The sequence below is a fragment of the Halichoeres trimaculatus genome, unplaced genomic scaffold (genome assembly GCF_033239565.1).
Source record: "Halichoeres trimaculatus isolate MK-OKI-2021-1 unplaced genomic scaffold, fHalTri1.1 fHalTri1_scaffold_3, whole genome shotgun sequence".
In the NCBI taxonomy this organism is placed as follows: Eukaryota; Metazoa; Chordata; class Actinopteri; order Labriformes; family Labridae; genus Halichoeres; species Halichoeres trimaculatus.
In genome coordinates this window covers 18,997,472-19,016,385 of record NW_027437181.1, presented here as the reverse complement: position 1 = coordinate 19,016,385, position 18,914 = coordinate 18,997,472, and the positions used below count along the sequence as shown (strand labels likewise).

Genomic DNA, 18,914 nt, shown 5'->3' with positions numbered 1-18,914 from the left:
ATTTCCTTCATCTAATTAAGAGACTGAAATAAACAGTCTGATAATTGTTTAATGTTACTCCAGACTTTTACATCTCCAAACTGTTAATCAGAGTGCTTTTGAAAAATGTTCTATTCACAGTTCTTTAAACACTGAGAACAAAGACATCTCCTCCAAGCTTTTTGTGTCAGCTAATAACACTTTGTGCCTCTGGTGCCACCTACTGCTGATACTGTGTGGCCTATTTATACATTACACAGGAGGCATTTAAGCCTGATGCTTTTAAAGCAAAGTGTTTGCAAAAATCTGTATTTATACCATCATAAGCATTTCCATCAAACTCATATAAATGAAAAATAAACTATAGAAACCTTTGGACCAAATTATGAAAGCTTGGATTTTTAATGTGTATCGTTTTCCCCACAGAGTGCGGGTGTGGGTAAATGTTTTGGACGCCGATATTATATTCCAGTTCGCTGCCCCACTTTTATTATCTTTTGCAAAAAAATTATCCAAAACTTAGATATTAAAAAAGGGTGAAAATGGTAAGATGTAGAGGCCAATATCTGAACCTCACAGTAAACTCATCACGTTTTCCTGTGTTCACTTATACAGAGTGACCAACCAAATTCTGTCCTCTGGAAAACCCATGTTCTAGTTGCAGCTATCTGACTGGATGGTGGACACTATAGAAATTCAAAATCATGACATATTCATAGTTATCTTTTTAAACACTTTATTTTGCAAAGTTCCATATTGACGACTACTTCTTCTTCTCCACGTCTTGCTCAGCAGCCTCTTTGGCTCTCTTGGCACGGATGCCAAAAAGACGAGCATTGGCGCGAGCCATACGGAGGCTAGCAAAGGCCTTGAAGTTCTTCTCATCCTCAGAGATAACCCTGGCCTTCTCCTTCTTGTGTACCTAAAAGAGAAGAAACCAAGAAACTTTGTTCAATGACTTCTAATTTGTAAGACATGACAAAAAGTCCACCCAGCAAAACTGTGACCGCCCCCCACCCCCAGAGGTTTTCAGGTGAACATGTTCAGACAAATCATTTTGCTCTCTGGTGATTTTAAAAAGCAGTCATCAGAATAAAGGGTTCAAAGTTTCATCAAATAAGTACAGAGATTCCGGAGTTTTGTCATCATCTGACTGCGTCAAAAATATTCATTAATCTTTCAACTTAGCAGTATGACACAACAGCCTTAATGTGGACACCCACTCAAAATATTTAATATTAACTGTTGGGTTCATAACTGAAGGAAGTCTCATTGAATTTTATTAACTTGTCCTTAAAACAAAGTTTGTCTTGAAGAGATTGCTACTTACAGTTTTGATGGGCATGACTGGACCAGCAAGCTGAGTGGCCATCTTGAGCTCCTCCTCCTGAAAGGATTAAAAATCATTAATTCTTCAACAGTCTTCAACTCCTGTTTCTGGGTAGTGTTAGCAATGAGGCAGACAGCATGAAAACATTACATGTATTCCTGCAATGACTTCAACAGGGTTGGGGGGGGAAATGCAGACTCAACTTCCAGGGTTAAAAAAAAGATTTATCTGAAAACTGTTTATATTACAGGTCTAAGTAATCTAAACCTTGAGGAATCCTGAATCACACTGGGCTGTGCAGAAAGTTAGGGTCAGAGATACTTGTAAGAGTACCCTGATAAAGACCCCACGTTACTACTCCTACTGAAATTATAATGCTGCCAACGTCATAAAATTTCATTTAAAAGCTCCCTCAAACAAACCTACTTCCTACAGTGTGTTAGAATATTCACACTTTAAATTCTTATGTAAGAATTAATTTTATAAGGTGATGATGGAGCCAAAACACTTTTGAGAGCTCTTAAAATATACTTTCACAATATCCTTTTTTCCCAAGCCAGTTCTGCCTCACTCCTACAAACCACATGTCTTTGTTGATCACTTTCTCTTTAGGAAAATAAGACACTATCAAAACAGGAAACAGGTTATTAACAACTACAACCACAGTCTGTCACAGACGAACGGTTTAAATCTTCACACGCCACATGAGACTTACAGTGCTGTCTCCCTTCTTTGGAGCAGAGGCCTTCCTGGGGAACAGGATGAGCTTGGAGCGGTACTCCTTCAGGCGCTGCACGTTGGCCTGAAGAGATTCTGTTGACCGGTTACGTCTGCGAGGGTCCACAGAGATGCCGATGGTGCGGGCTGTCTTTTTGTGGATGCCAGCAGCCTGTGGGGCAAAGCACAGCACATTGAGGGTTAAAGAAATTTTGATTTGGAAGTAAATTTATTAAGACAATCCAATGGTTTTCCCAATTAAGTTACAGCAGTCATCAGACAAAGGGTTCAAGATATTCATCAAGTAAATACAGAGATTCCGGAGATTTGTCATCATCTGACTGCCACAACAAAACACATAAAGACCTGTTAGCGCAGGCATATAAAAAATAAAGCCAACCAAATTTTTTTTGAAGAATGACTTGATATCTGTTCTTCCAGAAAAATGTGTTAAATGCTAAAATGAACAAACACATGTTCTCTCCAAATGTTGCCAAATATTAAAAAATAATGCAACTAAGTTATACATTACTATTAATTTACAACTTTGACCAAACTACCACATAAGACTCACTTTCCTATCTTCTTTTTGTGGATGACAATAACAACTTATGTGTTAAAGTTATGACATTCAACAAGTCACTGGTGTTGAACCTCCTCAGGATGCAACTTGTGCCCCAGCTCACACCACATTGGATTCATATCCTTTGCAACATTAGTAGCAACAAGTCCACAACCAAAAGGCTCTAATAAAGTATTCATTTGTGCAACACACTTCAAACAGTAATGATGTGGAGATTTATATTCAGTTTGAGTCTGCTTCTTAAAAAGAACAAAAACAAAAGGTCAGCTTGTTCTGGGTTGATGTACATCAACAGTCACTTAGCCTTCCTCCCACGACAGGAAAGTACATTGAGGAGAAGGCGAGGAACACTTTGCCAAGAACTTCAAGTCTTCGAGCAGCTCTTGGTGTTCTAAATTTATAGTGGGATTTTTTTTTTGTATTTTGGGTGAGATGAATGATTCATCACACAAGGTTGAGTCTATGCAGCTTTCCATCAATATTAACCGTCAACAGCATTTCTGACATCGCAAACACACTAAGTGCAGTATTTAGGAGTCTTAGTCATGCTGGCAAACAAATACACCCCCCCCCTCTGCAGAATCAATCAGCAGGCAACATCAATCAGTTTCTATGCTCTTACATTGACGTCACATGCTTTAATTCTTATGGCGATTCAAACGTTGCTAATTTTTCCCGGGACACTATTGACAATATTAATTTGCTGGCAGCTCCTTTATATATAGAGCAATATTATTTTCAGATTAGTGAGCGTTACCTTAAGCTCCTCCAGGGTGAAGCCACGTCCGGCACGGACCTTAGTGTGGTACCTGATGGTGGGACACCTGACCTGTGGCCTTAGTGGTCCAGCAACAGGGCGGGGTGCAACACGACGAGCCTTGGCCTGACGAGCCTTTCGCCTGAAGACAAATATGATAAATCATTTAAGTTACATTACCTTTTTTTCTGGAGGTGTATGTGTCAAATTGTGTGTTTCTGATAACATTTCTCATCTCTGTCTTACTCAATACAACAGTGCTTGTGCTGTAGTGGGAAAGGGCTGCAAGATAAAGTATGTCCTAAATAACCTGCATATTTACCTTAAAATAGAATGATAGACCCTTTTCTGTTCACAAACACCTCTCCCTCAAAACAATAGAACATTCAAACCAACATTTTAACAGTTAAATATTCTTTTCAACCTCTTTTCTGATGCCCAGGCTTTGACATCCCTACAGCATACTGCCTTAAACACCTTAAAGGCAAAATTGTAGAGCATATTAGTCCCACCATAATAAGGGAATCAAAGGTAAGCAGATCCTCTCTAAAGCTGCAGAGCAGAAAATTTAAACACATCCATAGCAAGACATAAAAAAAAATCTCACTCAAGTCATCAGCTTTACTGTGCTGTGGAAACTTTGTAAATAAAACAGGCCAACACTGGCATTTCTGTAAGTTTCCTGTGCAAGGACATGCACATGCAAGGATGCCACTGACATAAACTCAAAATAGACAATTTCAACAGCTTTGAATGCACGGACTGGTGAACTCAAATCTCAATACAAATTCAGAACGGAGCTGTGGAAACTTAACAGTGGGAGTTCTTATGTATGCTACAAGGAACAAGTGGCATTGCTTCAAACTTCGTTTGACGATGCACTGACTCGATTCTATCCAACATATATCTATGGCAAGACCTGATACTATCTTAAATTATCGTTTTTTGACAATCTGATCTTTCTTCTGCTTGTGTTCCATACACACGCTTAGTATCAAAACTGGGCCCATGTTCAGGCAAAGAGTTTACTGACCCTCTAAACGTCTAAATTACATACCGCCCCGACAACATACCCGAACAACGGCATATATTGTTTGCACAAGGTGAAATAATTCAATCGTGTCTGCGCTTCTGTCGTTCATTCATGATACATGTTATGGACATGTTAGCTGCTGCTAACATCACTGTCCGTGTACGGAATTCGCTGATTCTCACCTGCGGATCTTCCTCGCTGGCTGGTTAAACCAGGTACGCACTCTCTTCTGCCAGTCTTTGTGGAAGTGAGGGTTCAGGATCATTCCATTCCGGCTGGGGGCCATGGTTGCCTACTTCCCTGAGAAGAGAGCATGGCACACGGGGGTTAGAAGCTGACATGCCGGTGCTCTACCGTTCTACACAGAGCGACGTGTATGATGCTATGCTAACAGGCTAAGTGGGTTGCCGGCCGTACAGACTATTTTCGTTAACGACAGATGCACTTTCTTACTATACACATGTGACTTCGCGGAACAGTAGAATATCGTGGCATTAATCTAACCGAGTGTGTCTGTATTGTAAAGCTAGGAAGATGTATCTCGTTGGCTATGCTAGGAGTCACGCACTGAGACTACTTCACTCGGAACCTCTAAATATTGATCCTCTGTACAGGTTAGCAACACAATCAATATTACCAATACACATATTTTTACAAAGGTGAAAAAATACACTGTTTGAAATTGCAACTAAAATGTACGGATCATTGTTAAATACCAAGGATTAACGTAGATTCTTTAAAAAAACAGTGGCGGATAATTTCTCATACCTACAAGGGAGGAAAATGGCCGAAAGGAAAAAGGAAGTGATAAGGCGGTGCATTGTGGGATATGAGTCCTCCAACCAATAGTAGCCCAAGACTAGAAGAAGCAAAGAAACGTGAATGAGTAGATAAAAAGGAAAACAATGTATAAACCATTACTTAAATTCTTAACAATAATTGCATGAATTAAATTTAATTTAATGTTTTTTGAAAATTGTTCTGTAACAGTGATTAGGATTTATTAGCATTTTAAAGTGAAACAACTTATCAATTCATGAAAAAAACATCATTTTTCCTCCTTATTCTGCTAATAATCTATAACCATCTGCATGTGCACAAATGTGAAAAAGAAAAAAATATTTCGAGGTATTAAAGTTTCCAACCTCTCAATTTATCAATTTAACTATTTACTGCTTTTCTAGGGTGCCCAGTGGGTGTCAGCCGCTTTGCAAAAGCAACACTATAATGCAAAAGCAAACACCACAACACAGTGGACATACAGCCACAGCGCAATAATAATAACAGACACAGAAAAGTTGTGAATGGGAGTTAATGATTGTTTTCTTCTTCTTCTTCTTCTTTTTTTTTTTACCTTCTCTTTTAATAAATATGTCTCTAATGCTAACGTTATGGATTCATAAAGCTAAATAAGCAACTACAAACACAATGTAAAATGTTGAAAAGTTTTAGAAAATTGTGCGTGTTCCTCTTGAAAATGTGGGATGGACTTATGTGTTGATGTCAGTTTGTGTTCTTAGGTTACGTCTCCTTTTCAACTACAGTAACAGACGAAGTTTTAACTCTGCCACTAGAGGTAGACCTAGTACCCTTTATCATCTGTAGCTCAGCTTGAGGCTGTTGGATTGCTGTGTAGTGAGTTGAACACTGACAGCGTTCAGGCTGTCGGTCCGATACCAGAGCAGAGTGTAGATATAAGTATGTGACTGAGTTAGGAAATAAAGATTTCATCATTCTCTTTCATTTAAAGACCCTTTCTGAAAAACAACTAAAAAAACAACAAAACAAAATCGAAGCTGAGAAAGGACCAAGGTACCAGTGCTCCCACCTCTGAGCCTGGTTCTGTCAGAAATAACTGTTTATAGCACTTTTGCTTGAGTAAGAAGTTTACTGCAATGATCATTTGATTATGTTTTAGTGGTGTCTCTGTGAATTTTTATTTAGGTGTTTTGGTTTTACTATTTCTTTCAATCATTTAAGGCTTCCTAATTGTCCATTATTACGATCCACCATGATATGGGTGAAATGAAAGTACTGGTATAATATGAAAATCTCCATGTACAGTGAGCATAAAGAAGGGTAGAAGCAATCTTGGTACATATAGGTATAGAATAAAATATTAAGTTGTGTTGTTTGGCTGTTTTAATATCACTTTATTGTGTTTGGTTCAGGATGACCTCTGTGATCACAATTACAGTAGGCCATAAAATCATTAAAAGGACAACTGCTGGTGTGTTCAGCTCAAACCTAACAGCTTTCAGTATGTGCTTACATGCAATTTTGACGTGTGATTTAGAAAGACTTAATCTAAGAAATGTTGATTGCTTTTAGCCTTTATACTCATACTGCTGATCAATGAGGGTTTCTTAGTTGATTTCTTTCGTTTATTTCTGTCTGAGACAACTGAACAGGTTAAATTACTCTCTAAAGGGGAGAGATATAAGCTGAAGCTACCATTTCCTTAATCTGTAAGGGAAATAAAACAATATGTGCCATAAGCAGAATATGAAGTTCCCAGAATCTTATTTGTAGCAGAAAATCAAAAGGAGAAAGCCAGCAGTAAAAAAGTGTCAGTATAGTGACACCTAGTGAAAAAAATAGGAACTTACAGATTCAGCCAAATGGACCTTACAATTAAGCTCTATGATTGATGGATCTGGATTTAAATGATTTTTGATAATTTAATTTTTTATGATCTAACTCATATTATAGGAATGTTAAACGGTGTAATAAACAAAAGATGATGTTGTATTTTTATGGTTACTGGTACCACTTGTGACAGTGAATTAGGTAGTTAAATTTGAAACTATTAGTTTTATGTATTTATTTTCTAGTATCAGCCTGGAAGTTCAGATTTTTGTGTGGCTGCTGATTCTGAAAGCACCGCTTGATTAATCATTGATCCAAGTGTTGCTGCAATCTTTGCCTATCTTCACCTGAGGGCAAAGGTCAAGGTATGTGGAACAATGAGTAAATGAAAGCAGCATGTCCTGTCAGCACATGTAAGGCAACATAACATGACCATGTCTACTGTTTCAAGCATGAGAAATCAATTTTTGCATTTTACATTAGTCTACATCTTGCTCTTTATTTTCCTCTGAGATTTAAGTAACAAAATTCAGTTTATGTATTTGATAAAGAAAATTATCACAGGGATGTCACTTGAGAATTTAAGACCATGTTTTATTGAATTAAAGCAAATGGTACTTGTAATCCATTTCCAGTCTTTTGTCACAGCTATGTTCAAACAGCAAAGCAACACTGATAGACCTGATGGTTATGACAAATCATGACATACAAGGCTCTTTTAGGTTGGCTGGTATAAAGGAAACCCTAAAAACATGTTTAAGATGATTCAAAATTATTTTGATAGCGACATTACAGTATCAAAATAAATACAACACATAAGAAAGTGGGTCACACAAGATGTTAGTAACCCTGCCTACAAAGCCTTTATTGAAATGATATTACAAAACAGTACAGTAGAGGGAGTTTATCGATTTATTCTTCGAGTGACTTCAGAAATTTATCGTACCCAGCTTGATCCATGAGACCACTGAGTTCTTCAGGCTTCTCAATTTTCATTTTAATTAGCCACCCTGAAAAAAGAGAAATGAAAATAAACATAAATTCTCACAAAACATCTTGACACATTTTTATGTTCACCAACTTGTTATCTGCCTTGGCAACGAATCCACAAGCAGAAATTCCTGGAAAGACAAATGAGCTGGAAAAAAAAACAGTGGCATTGAGGAGCTTACCATCTGCATAGCAGGATTTATTCACAAGTCCAGGATTCTCTGCTAGCTCTGTGTTGATCTCAGTCACCTCTCCTGTCAGAGGTGAGTAAAGCTCACTAGCAGCCTTTACACTTTCCAAGGCCCCGAACTCCTCTACAACACACACAAACAAACAGATACGCACAAGGTATTTGTTATCGCACAGCACCACTTAATAACTAACAAAATGTGAGCATTGTGTTTCAGGTCCTTACCCATTTGTTCAAGTCTTTGGCCAACTTCAGGGAGTCCACAATAAACCACATCCCCTAATGCTTCCTAAAGTTAAACACAAACTTTATTGAAACACAACAAAGTTGTTACTAAGAAATAATCAAATAATACCCTATAATCTGTACCACTCTCTCTTACTTCTCTAAAAATGTTACTCTACTTTCCCTCTTCACTTCTTTTAGAGCATGTGGACAGGGCCTTGCTTGCAGTATCAACACAGCACAGAAAATGAGCAAAATTTGTAGAAGAGAAACCGTGATTTGAAAATGTCTAATGTATTTGCAAGTAGACAAAAAAGGTAAAAACTTTGGCAGTTTAAGATCATCACACTATCTTTGAGACCCTGGAGCTAATGATAATCAACTCACAAAAGTAAATAATGAGTCATTATACAGGATACAGCATCAGATGATAGTGGCTCTGAGCAATTTTGGACTATGTTTCTAAATAAATGCAACAAGAGCGACGTCCTTGCTAGTTTTCAACAGCCAACAGATTAAATGGTGTCAATCTGTCAACATGGTTACTTAGTACTGTGAGAAGTATGAGGAAACTACGCTACATAATAATCTTTTGAATATGAAAACTAATCTTTCTGCAGAACTTAACTTAGAATATTCTTGTAGGAACAGACAAAATAAAAAAAAAAAACAGTGAAAACATTCAACCCAACATCTCCCAATCATTTCTTCATCACTATAGCCTGCTTAGTTTGGTTGTAACATGACAGCAACTGAGATGAGCTACAGTCAAATTGTGATTTCTTTGTAACAAAGCAGCCTCTCAAAAGCTGTCAAAGAGAAAATCATTTGCCTAAAATCAAAGCTTTGAAAACAAGTTCTTGCCCTTGAGATTTTCTGCACACCATTGCAGTTTGGGGGTAATCAATTGTCACTAACAATAGTAATAAAACAGTAAATTAGCTGGCTACAGTACATTAACTGCAGTTTCGGGCAAAGTGCAGAGCTGAACCGCTCACATGTGCATATCACTTTTTGCAGATTGCCATCATGAAACCTCTGAACCAAGTGTGTTGTAAATCAAAGATCAGTTAACAAGACGGCAAGACCCTACCTGAGCATAACTGCTGATACCAACTGTGCCAATTTCTCCTTCCACCTGCACCCACTCATGCTTATCTGTGAACTTCAGGGCTGCAGGAAGAACAAGGGAATCAGTTATCACAGATCACGATACGGTGTGTTTAAGACTGAAACTATTATTAATATGAGCTTCATGATGGAAAATTGAACATCAGTACAGAGGGACGTCCTGTAGTCTGCAAAGACATTATCCGTATGTCCAAAGAGCACTTCACTGTACAATGGACAACAGCTGAAAAGTAAACTTAAGCACTAAGATGTACCGCCAACCTAAAATACATAATATATAGTTTACTGGCTGCAGTGACACAACCTTAATAAAACTCAATCATCAAAAAATAAAACTTCATACAGAATGTATTTGGTTGAATTAGATCTTATATTAAAAATGATAAAGAACTTTTTAATGCCATGTTTCTTTTACAGTTCACTGAGGGAAATGCTGTGCCTCAACAATTTTCAGTGTTGCTGTTAGATCATGCAGAAAAATACAGGATTGAACCAGATTGTGGACTAGGCAAGATGCTTCAACATGAGGAGCATATTACTGAGACCCTTCAAAAAAAGCTCTTTCATTTCCACAACTGTCCAGTGAAACAAGGAATAAAAAACAAAGACGTGTTAAAAATCAGAATATTATGTGTTATTCATTATTGACATTTAAGACAGTTACCATTGTAAATGTACTTCCCAGCAATTTGTGGCACACATCGTGACTTTTGTTTAATAAGCTGCAACTTGGTGCACGAGACATGAGTAATTTGTTGATTCAGGACATCAATTACATTAGAATTTGAAGCTCGTGCTCTTTCTAAAACATCCAGAGGAAAAATAAAACTTTAAACTTGCACCAACGTGGTAGCGATCGCTTGTGCCCCGTTTCGGGCATATTAGCAACTTTAAAGTTAAAAACAAACTTTGAGAGGCTGTATTCATCCTCCTCGCTGTGGGAAAGTGACACAAACTGCGTGAGGCAGACTGGAATGTGTGACCAGCCCGCATGTAGTAAGGGTCCAAACAGAGCTACGCTGAGCAGACTTCATTCGGGTGTTTTAATTGTTGTTACCTGTGGACAAGGCCGAGGTCGTGCTCAGTGTCCGTGGGGAGTTGCTCCTCCACAGCAGCCGGGCAGCTGAGACCTGCACTGCCGACGAGAGCTGCGGAAGCCTAGGGGAGAAGTTTGTGGAGAGGCACCGCAACGCTGCTCTCATCGCCATCTTCACTTCGTGTGTGTGTGGACTGTTTAATCGACCAGTGCACAGACACTTGACAGCGGGAGCGCGCACCATCCCCTGCTGCTGCGGACTCGCGCTAGCAGGGGGAGAGGGACACAGGGCACGAGTTCACTCGTAGTGAAATCCACGCGTGCCACGCCTAGAAAACTATCACAGCGGATCATTTTAAAAATTACCCAGGAAAGTATTCAGATCTCTTTATAAGGTATTCGCCAATAAATTAAAGGCTACAGTACACAAATAGCAAACTTTATTTAGAGGTAAAAGTCCCACTATGCAACTATACAATTCTTACATTTAATAATCCAATAAGTATTTTCATGCATTGTCATGTTAATCTAGCTTCATGTTTATAAAATTAGATGTGAATTGATGTAACACTATGGCCATCTTTAAACATTGTGCATACAAAGTGAAATTTGTCTATTAAATTTAATTTAGTTGTGATAAAAAGTAGCAGCTCATGTTGTACTTGGGATGGACAGTCACAACTTGTCAACAGCAGAAGATGAGTTTAACTGAACAATCTCTGGCAATCTACGCGTTTTTTTTTTGTTTTGTTTCTAGTCCACCCTCAACATATTCAAAGCCAATATTCAAGCCGAATTAATGCTACTATCTAGCTTCAATTATTTTCCTATGCTATGCTGCTGAACAGAGAAAATGTAAACAAAATATCACTTCTTTTAGTAAAGAAAGGGATACTTCTGTTGTAGTCAACACAATTACTTGGAACCTCAAAATCCAAAATCAGTGGTACAGTCTTCTTTTCTCTGGAGGCCTTGATGTCTTCGAACTTTTTTTTGTCCTGTGTAATAGAACTTGTGCCACTGAATTTAAAAAAAACCTTGGACCCTTAAATATGCTGAGGTTATTTAAAAAAAATCAGACCACAAACATCACCTAGAAATGAAGATTCATGTGCACTTTATTCAGACATTTTCATTTTTTTAAATTTCCCGGCAGAGGGCTCTCTTTCTTTGTGGAGCCCCTCTTGAAAAATGTCAGACAGAAACAAGCAAACCTGGTTAAAAACAGATAAATATTTCAAGAATACTTTAAATACAAGAAATGCTTGAGCAATGTCAGTATATCTACTCTGTTTTTGGTAGCCACAACCAAGCACCACTTAAAGTATCTCAAAAATATATTCAACAGCATTTCATCCAGGTCTGCAAACAACAGTTTTGTTGCACAAGACTTCCAGATCAGATATTACCCATCGAATGACAACTATGAATTTTAAAAGCCTCCTTATGGTCAAACAGTAAATATGACAGAAAAAGTGTAAGAAATACAAAAGAAAAGATTTTGTTTGTTTACCAGGATCAGAGATTCCCCTCAATAACAGAAAAAAATCAGACAGACCAACAGTGATGACACTTCAACCCTACAGGCTACACTGATGACTACAGTGAGATAGAGGTTGATGCTCCTGCATGGATCTGATAGCAGGAGAGGTCAGAGGTCATTTCATCAGACGGAAGTGCCCTCTGTAGGCGCTGAGGTTTTGTTGTCATCAGGCTTCATGGCTGGGAAGAGCAGCACCTCCTGTGAAAGTGAGAGAGCACAAAATCTATGAGCTGAGGGTGAACAGAGAAAGAATTCAGCCTTCTTGATTATGTTGTCTCTTTAGATATCTGTTCTCGGTATCTCTTTGATCATGTGCTCTTGAGTTGAGCAAGGAGCTGGAGGATTTAAGCGAACAATGCAGAGTTAAGGTAGGTGATTTAAAGTAGCTGGGACTAGTGCAGATTGTTGCTGATTTCACACCGTAATAAGTTGATACTTGAGGCAGATGATCTCTTGGTTATACATCTATACATAATTTTGTTCTTATCATTTTATTGTTGTTCTGGGGAAGCTCCAGACAAAAGCACCTGATTGAGTCTTTGCAGTTATAACATATCTGACTAATTATGGATTAATTATTTCCTCCAGGTCTAAATTTTAAATAGGACACACCACCTGGGCTGATAGGTACACTTTTGGTCAGCAAGAAGACTTCAAAATTGTTTTCTTTTTCACTTATTTTGTTTTCAGAATTTTGGCCAAACGTCAATGAAGTATGTTAAAGAAAAATGACCATATTGTCAAATGCTGTTTTGTGACTTGTGTACAGGAAAACAAAGTGACATATTTCATTGAACATTTTTACCTTGATGTTGTTTGAGTCGGTGAGGAACATGGTAAGGCGATCGATGCCCATCCCCCAGCCGGCGGTTGGTGGAAGTCCATACTCCAGAGCTGTGCAGAATGTTTCATCAATGAACATGGCTTCATCATCACCTTCAGCTTTGGCCTGAAAAAGATTGAACCCCACTTGTTGTCATATAAACACCAAACTGCAACAGTCAGAAACTTCAGATGACGCTCGAATCAAAGACAAACCTTGGCTTGCTGCTCAAAAAGCTCCTTCTGTCTGATGGGATCATTCAACTCGGTGTAAGCATTGCAGATTTCCTTCTTCATCACAAAGAGCTCAAAACGCTCTGTCAGGCCTTTCTCTGATCTGTGCCTGAGAGAGTGTTACAGAAGTGTCAGAAAAAAACTCTTAACATCAGCTTCAAATTAAAAACACAAGGGTAAAACCCAGAGATCCTCACCATTTGGCTAAAGGACTCATGATCTGAGGGTGATCACAGATGAATGTGGGGCTTATACAGGTGACCTCAAGGAAATCTCCAACCAACTGTGGAAAGGAAAGGCATAAATGCAGACCTCAGAATAAAAAAAAAATATATATATATATAGAGATAGATAGATAGATAGATAGATAGATAGATAGATAGATAGATAGATAGATAGATAGATAGATAGATAGATAGATAGATAGATAGATAGATAGATTTATAGATAGATTTATATATATATAAAACCAAAGGTGATGTTACCTTGTCAAGGAGACGGGCAGTGGTTCTGGGTGGAGGACATTCGACTCCCTTCTGTGCGCACAAGTCATCAAAGAACTTGCGTGTCTCTGCAGATAAAGATGAGTGAAATTTGATGAAAAATTACAAATTGTTACAAAATGTCACTGAAGTAGGTCAAATAAGAATATAAAAAGCACATTAACTTAAACGAGAAACAAGTCTCAGTTAAATCAAAAGGCAACTTTTCAACTGATTCTTACCATCTGAGTCATAGGTGTGAGTCGGAGGGAATTTGACGCCCATAATCTTCTCCAGGTCGTGAGTCATGCTCACTCTTTTGAATGGTGGAGTGAAATCTATTTCATAGGCTTGCCCTTCTGGACCATCAGGATGATAAGTCACCTTGTATCCCCCAGTGATGTGCTTCACCATTCCTGAGGCAAGAGGATGAAGAAGAGAGAACTACTGAGTACAGACTTTACTGTTGATTTCAGAAATACTAACTTGTGCTCTTGTTGCCCCATCGGATGTTTCAGCTTGATGCAAAAGCTCAACTATGCCATGAACTCTGTACTGAGGCTGTGCTTCCTCTCATGAGCCACCTCAATTCTCAAAGTTTTTTCTCCAAAGGTTTAAGACAACTAAGCCTGACAACTGGGGATTTTTTGAATATGAGAACAAGCCTGATAGAACCAAGAGAGAGCTGTTACTGCAGCTCATGATGATAAACACTGCCCTCTGCTGACCACCAGATGTGCCTAGGACTAGATCTTAAAGAAAACTCAAAATATCCCCTTCAAAATATTCCCGGCAGGTATGTCCCAAAGTGCAAAAATGAGATTTCCTTGATCCCAGTCAAACTGGAAGTAGTTAGAGACCTGCCCTGCTTGGCAGAAGGAGGGGTCGAGGTGAGAGGAAGCAAGTCAGAGGTGTGATAGTGAAGGATACACAACAGCAGCCTACACAAAAGTCTTTCAACTGACATGCTGTGTATCAGATGTCACTCACTGAGGATAAACTGTCAAACAGACACCAAGGAGTGTCTTAAACAGATCACAAACAGATGCAGTTTATGTAACAGTAAGTTTGTGACAGAATGAGTATAGTGTATGCAGGTTTGCAGACACAAGCAGCTGTTGAAGCCACTCACAAATGGACTTTGCTTTACATAGTGTTTCAGCGGGAAGGACATTTCATATCTCTTAATCTCTCAAATGTCTTAATTATTTAAAAAATCCTCTGACTTCCTCTTTTATTTTCTTGCATCTTTCAATGCTTGAGTGAGAGCAGCTAAGACACAATTAAAAGAAGCCAGGGGGAAATGTGTGGATGCAACTTAACTGGTCCCCCATATGTACAGACTGAGGGGAAACCATTGCCTGGCCTGTGTTGTGTTAACAATTACCTGAGAGTAGTTTCTCTGTGATTTCCATCAAGTCATGGTAATCTGCATACGCCATATAGAATTCACAGGTGGTGAACTCTGGATTATGAGTAAGATCAATCCCCTCATTCCTGAACTGACGGCCAATCTCATACACTCTGTCCATTCCTCCAACCACAAGCATCTGCAGGAAATATGTGACATAAAGAGGATATATTTACACACACTGAAAAAGTAAAAACATCCTTGATCCAAACTTTTAAAGTAGTCAAAGAGTAATACACTAACTCTCTACCCATGAAAAGACTAAATACTGAGAGAAGCAGGTTACCTTGTGGTAGAGCTCAGGTGCAATCCTCATGTACAGGTTCATATCCAGCTCATTGTGGTAAGTAACAAAAGGGCGGGCCACTGCTCCCCCAGGGATTATGTTCATCATAGGTGTCTCAATCTAATAAAAAATACAAATGAAGAATGCATGAGAAAATGTTCTATAAACGACTGTTAAGTGAAAACTTTAAAATAAATGTGTATACAAACTTTTTTTCTACTCCAGAAAAACTAACCAAAGACATACTTTTATATACTGATCCCTTCAGTAAAGTAATACATTTTGATGACTTTGCTTCAAACAATAGTCTGTACCTCCAAAAATCCCAGCTGGTCCAGGAAGCTGCGCACATATGTGATGATTTTGGAGCGAGTTATGAACTTTTGCCTCACGTAGTCATTGAGAATCAGGTCCAAGTAGCGCTGGCGGAACCGTGTTTCCTTTCAGAAAGAAGAGAAATAAATGAAATTTTTTTTGTTAATTCTGTTATAATGCCACTTCATTTTCTCTATTTTCATCAGAATAGGCCACTATGAGTTGAATGTAATATGTTGTGTCCATTTTTGCCCCTCGGTGACAGTGAGGGTTGCTCTATTCTAAAAAGTATTGCCTTCACATATCTTCTCTATCATAGTCAAGGACCTGGCAGTAAAATCTGTCACCAGCAATCCAAGATATTAATTAACATCTGTGTTTACTATTGTGAGAAAATGGGACAGTAACAGAGTGATCATTTTAACAATTTTTGCTGTATATCATATTCACATTTTTTATTGCAAACTCAAATATAGCACATGCCAATATCTAGTGCCACAAAGTAGCTAAAAGAATGATTACTGCTTCTATTTTGTTTTCACGTTGACAGATTTGATTTTTAAAAGAAAAAATGGTGAGGTAATGAGTGTATCCGACAGGTCACATGTGGGGGTTTATACCTTGTCCTTGAGGCCAAAGTGGAGGTGTGGCAACATGTGCAAACATGGTGACAGGAGGGTCATCTCCAAGGGAATGATGCTCAACTCTCCCTTTTTGGTCTTCCCTGGGTTACCACGAACACCAATGATATCCCCACGCCGCAGTTTGTTGTTAATAGCCACAAAATCTTCCTCCGACTTGTAGCTCCTGTTATAAGAACAGAATTAAAACAAAACAGAATCATCAAAGAGATAATTCACTCGAAGAACTAGTTTTTAGCACTCATTTTAGCGCTTCATTTCTCTGGCTTCAGAGTGCAGCCCTTTTGATCCAAGTCAAAATGTCTTTAGACATCAATTTACTGCTTGATAAGTGATGGCACTTCACTCATTCGTTTTGAAGATTTTGTTTGGCTTTCATTTTGTACCTTGAGTTAGCCATAACTTGCAGCTTAACGCCTTCACCTCGCAGGTCATAGAACAGCAGCTTGGCACCAGATGCCCTCTTGGCATGAACACGACCTGCCAATCACATATAAAGTTTGAGATAAGATCTACTGCAGTGTTTTCCGCCACAAAAAAATGCATTAAATTTCAAAACTTATAAAAGTTACCTGAAATATTGAGAACAACATCAGTCAGTTGGTCTCCTGGCTGTAGATGATTATATTTCTCAATGAACTCTGTGAGTGACAGGTCTACATGATACTTGTGTGGGTACGGGTCATCCCCTGTGCCCTTCAGTTCTTGGATAGCCTGGGAGCGGATCTTGAAGTATTGCTATTTTGGAGGGGAAAAGATTTTTTTTAAACAAAGAACAACACATTTTTTGAAGAATAACTGGGCTTACAATTATCAGAGGAAATCTCACATTTGGGTCAAGTGTCTCCTCATCCAACCCACAGGCATTTTGTGCTCCCTGGTCATTAGGTTCCTTCTTTTGCTGCACCTGCTCTTTGATCTTGGCTTCTTTTTCTGCCGCCTTCTTCTCAGCTTTCTGTCGTCTCTTCAGCTCACTATGACATAAACAAGGGATAAAAAATGAATCACTGGTTGAGGAATGGTGCGAACTATAAATGATACACGACTTAAAAAATGCACACACACTATTTTATACATACACCATTTCTTATAAAACTACACTGTGAATTCTGTCACACTTTTATAGGTAAGATAAAAAAAAGGTCACAATCTTTAAGCAACAGAAAAGCACAACAATCATGCAGAAAAGGAATGGGGACCAAGTTTTCTTATGGTGACAAAAGGTTGGTTGTTTTTCTCATGGGAATGGAAAAGCCACCAACCTTTTGTCACCTCTCCAGCGGTTGCTGTAAATTTGAGCTGGGACTGCAGCTGTACATGGTAGGGCACAATTTAACCACTGCCCCTTCACCCCAAAGGCTCGGCACAGCTGCTGCCTGGTTGCCCTGACCAGACACAGCATGCTGAGCTACCACAGTCAGCAGACAGACCTGAGAAAATAGACATATATATACACAGAGAAAGTGTACATTGTATGCATTGGCTGTCATTTTTTGACCAAAATGTATGTTTTGTTACAACAACTGTACGATTTAAAACCAAGAACCTGGCTTAAAGACACTCCAGGGAGATGTGAAAAATTAATGAAAACAAGAACGATGTGTAACCCATTGAGTAAATTTTAAACTGAGTCAAGCGAGAGAATATGGTAAAACATAACGTAGCTAGCAAGGAAAGTGAAAGTCAAGATAAGGAGGAAGAACGCAGTTAGTACAAAAATGGCACTTTCATTTGCACCAAAGTGGCTACAGTATGTCCCAATAATAGGGGTCTACAACAGGAAACAGTACTAACAAATGCAGGCCTGTTGTATATAAAAACTCTGACACAAGAAACCAAATGATTGCACGATCTTGTGCGGGAGACATAGCTGTAACTGCAAGCTGGATGTTGTAGTTTTGTTGACAAGTAAAATCAATAACCGTGAAGGCTTTCTAGCCATCGACATGACTACAACTACCAGGAGCGAAAACGAAACGAAACATGGGATTTGTAGGCTCGCGATGTGTCCCCCATATGGACCCCTCGCTTCGCTTACATCCTCTGACTCGATGCAACAATGACTGAATTAGACAGACGCATACGGTCTCCACTAATGTAACGTTTCGTTGTAAAAGAAAGGCAACACTGCGTTTCTTAAGGAAGGCTCAATAAGCCTAAATAGAGAAAAATTGGCTCACTTTTTGCTGAGTTTCTCTCCGTTCTCCGCTGTCACGTCAGCCATGTTGTTGCCGCTGCGCTCAGAAAGATCACAGTATGCGCACGCACGGCCTACATGCTTAAAGGTTCGCGAGAACTAAGCGAGAACTTGATGGCATGTTCAAAGAGTGTCGGAAATCACTCCACTAGACACTAGACTGCAGTTTATTCAGGTCGCCAGTAAAAGCTTTTAAGCTCTTTTTGACCAAAAAGGTAAAACTGTATCGTTAACAAACAACAGAGCAAACTGAAATATATTGGTTGATGGCAGTTGTGAGAGGAAAGTGGTACAATGACTCAAAAAAAAAAAAAAACGATAAAAAAAAATAAAAAATAGGGAAAAATACAGACCACAATTACACATACATAAACTGCATTGACTACATTTACACATTTATGCTTTTCATTCGTCGTAAGCCAT

The 18,914-nt window shown here is 38.7% G+C and overlaps 3 protein-coding genes and 2 non-coding genes across 7 annotated transcripts; all 5 read right to left on the bottom strand.

The window, feature by feature from the left end:
- Positions 1-698: 698 nt before the first annotated feature.
- Positions 699-5,233, bottom strand: rpl13 (ribosomal protein L13). Of its 2 annotated transcripts, none has more exons than XM_074665659.1 (6): positions 5,168-5,233; positions 4,582-4,699; positions 3,367-3,508; positions 2,025-2,198; positions 1,310-1,366; positions 699-901 (listed from the first exon to the last, which is right to left on the bottom strand). In XM_074665659.1, exons 2-6 carry the CDS (start codon positions 4,683-4,685, stop codon positions 743-745), a joined length of 636 nt encoding a protein of 211 aa, XP_074521760.1. In that variant the 5' UTR covers positions 4,686-4,699; positions 5,168-5,233; the 3' UTR covers positions 699-742. The 2 variants fall into 2 exon arrangements, with proteins under 2 accessions (XP_074521760.1, XP_074521761.1); XM_074665660.1 differs by having other exon boundaries at positions 5,116-5,186.
- Positions 1,046-1,127, bottom strand: LOC141788389 (small nucleolar RNA MBII-202). Its single transcript, XR_012598132.1, has one exon. It is a non-coding gene; the product is annotated as a small nucleolar RNA MBII-202 (small nucleolar RNA).
- LOC141788390 (small nucleolar RNA MBII-202) lies at positions 2,284-2,362 on the bottom strand. Its single transcript, XR_012598133.1, has one exon. It is a non-coding gene; the product is annotated as a small nucleolar RNA MBII-202 (small nucleolar RNA).
- Positions 5,234-7,561: 2,328 nt separating the features above from the next.
- gcshb (glycine cleavage system protein H (aminomethyl carrier), b) lies at positions 7,562-10,834 on the bottom strand. The gene is made up of 5 exons (XM_074666814.1): positions 10,582-10,834; positions 9,487-9,566; positions 8,394-8,457; positions 8,161-8,292; positions 7,562-7,998 (listed from the first exon to the last, which is right to left on the bottom strand). Exons 1-5 carry the CDS (start codon positions 10,802-10,804, stop codon positions 7,901-7,903), a joined length of 597 nt encoding a protein of 198 aa, XP_074522915.1. The 5' UTR covers positions 10,805-10,834; the 3' UTR covers positions 7,562-7,900.
- Positions 10,835-11,651: 817 nt separating this feature from the next.
- kars1 (lysyl-tRNA synthetase 1) lies at positions 11,652-18,597 on the bottom strand. 2 transcript variants are annotated; one of them, XM_074667241.1, is made up of 15 exons: positions 18,475-18,597; positions 17,557-17,724; positions 17,124-17,268; positions 16,867-17,032; positions 16,681-16,774; positions 16,274-16,460; positions 15,653-15,778; positions 15,339-15,458; positions 15,029-15,191; positions 13,884-14,057; positions 13,645-13,730; positions 13,357-13,442; positions 13,142-13,268; positions 12,909-13,052; positions 11,652-12,301 (listed from the first exon to the last, which is right to left on the bottom strand). In XM_074667241.1, the coding sequence occupies exons 2-15, from the start codon at positions 17,694-17,696 to the stop codon at positions 12,227-12,229; spliced, it is 1,833 nt and encodes a 610-aa protein (XP_074523342.1). In that variant the 5' UTR covers positions 17,697-17,724; positions 18,475-18,597; the 3' UTR covers positions 11,652-12,226. The 2 variants fall into 2 exon arrangements, with proteins under 2 accessions (XP_074523342.1, XP_074523343.1); XM_074667242.1 differs by lacking the exon at positions 17,557-17,724 and having other exon boundaries at positions 18,475-18,591.
- Positions 18,598-18,914: the final 317 nt, after the last annotated feature.

Coding starts and splice junctions, on each gene's coding strand:
- kars1 (XM_074667241.1), bottom strand. CDS start 17,696: ATGCTGTGTCTGGTCAGGGCAACCAGGCAGCAGCTGTGCCGAGCCTTT. Junction 17,033..17,123: donor AGGAGACACTTGACCCAAAT/GTGAGATTTCCT, acceptor CCTCCAAAATAG/CAATACTTCAAGATCCGCTC. Junction 13,269..13,356: donor ATGAGTCCTTTAGCCAAATG/GTGAGGATCTCT, acceptor ACACTCTCTCAG/GCACAGATCAGAGAAAGGCC.
- gcshb (XM_074666814.1), bottom strand. CDS start 10,804: ATGGTGCGCGCTCCCGCTGTCAAGTGTCTGTGCACTGGTCGATTAAAC. Junction 8,458..9,486: donor GTATCAGCAGTTATGCTCAG/GTAGGGTCTTGC, acceptor GTTTAACTTTAG/GAAGCATTAGGGGATGTGGT. Junction 7,999..8,160: donor TAAATCCTGCTATGCAGATG/GTAAGCTCCTCA, acceptor CTCTTTTTTCAG/GGTGGCTAATTAAAATGAAA.
- rpl13 (XM_074665659.1), bottom strand. CDS start 4,685: ATGGCCCCCAGCCGGAATGGAATGATCCTGAACCCTCACTTCCACAAA. Junction 2,199..3,366: donor TCACCCTGGAGGAGCTTAAG/GTAACGCTCACT, acceptor TTTGCCCCACAG/GCTGCTGGCATCCACAAAAA. Junction 902..1,309: donor CAGTCATGCCCATCAAAACT/GTAAGTAGCAAT, acceptor CTTCTCTTTTAG/GTACACAAGAAGGAGAAGGC.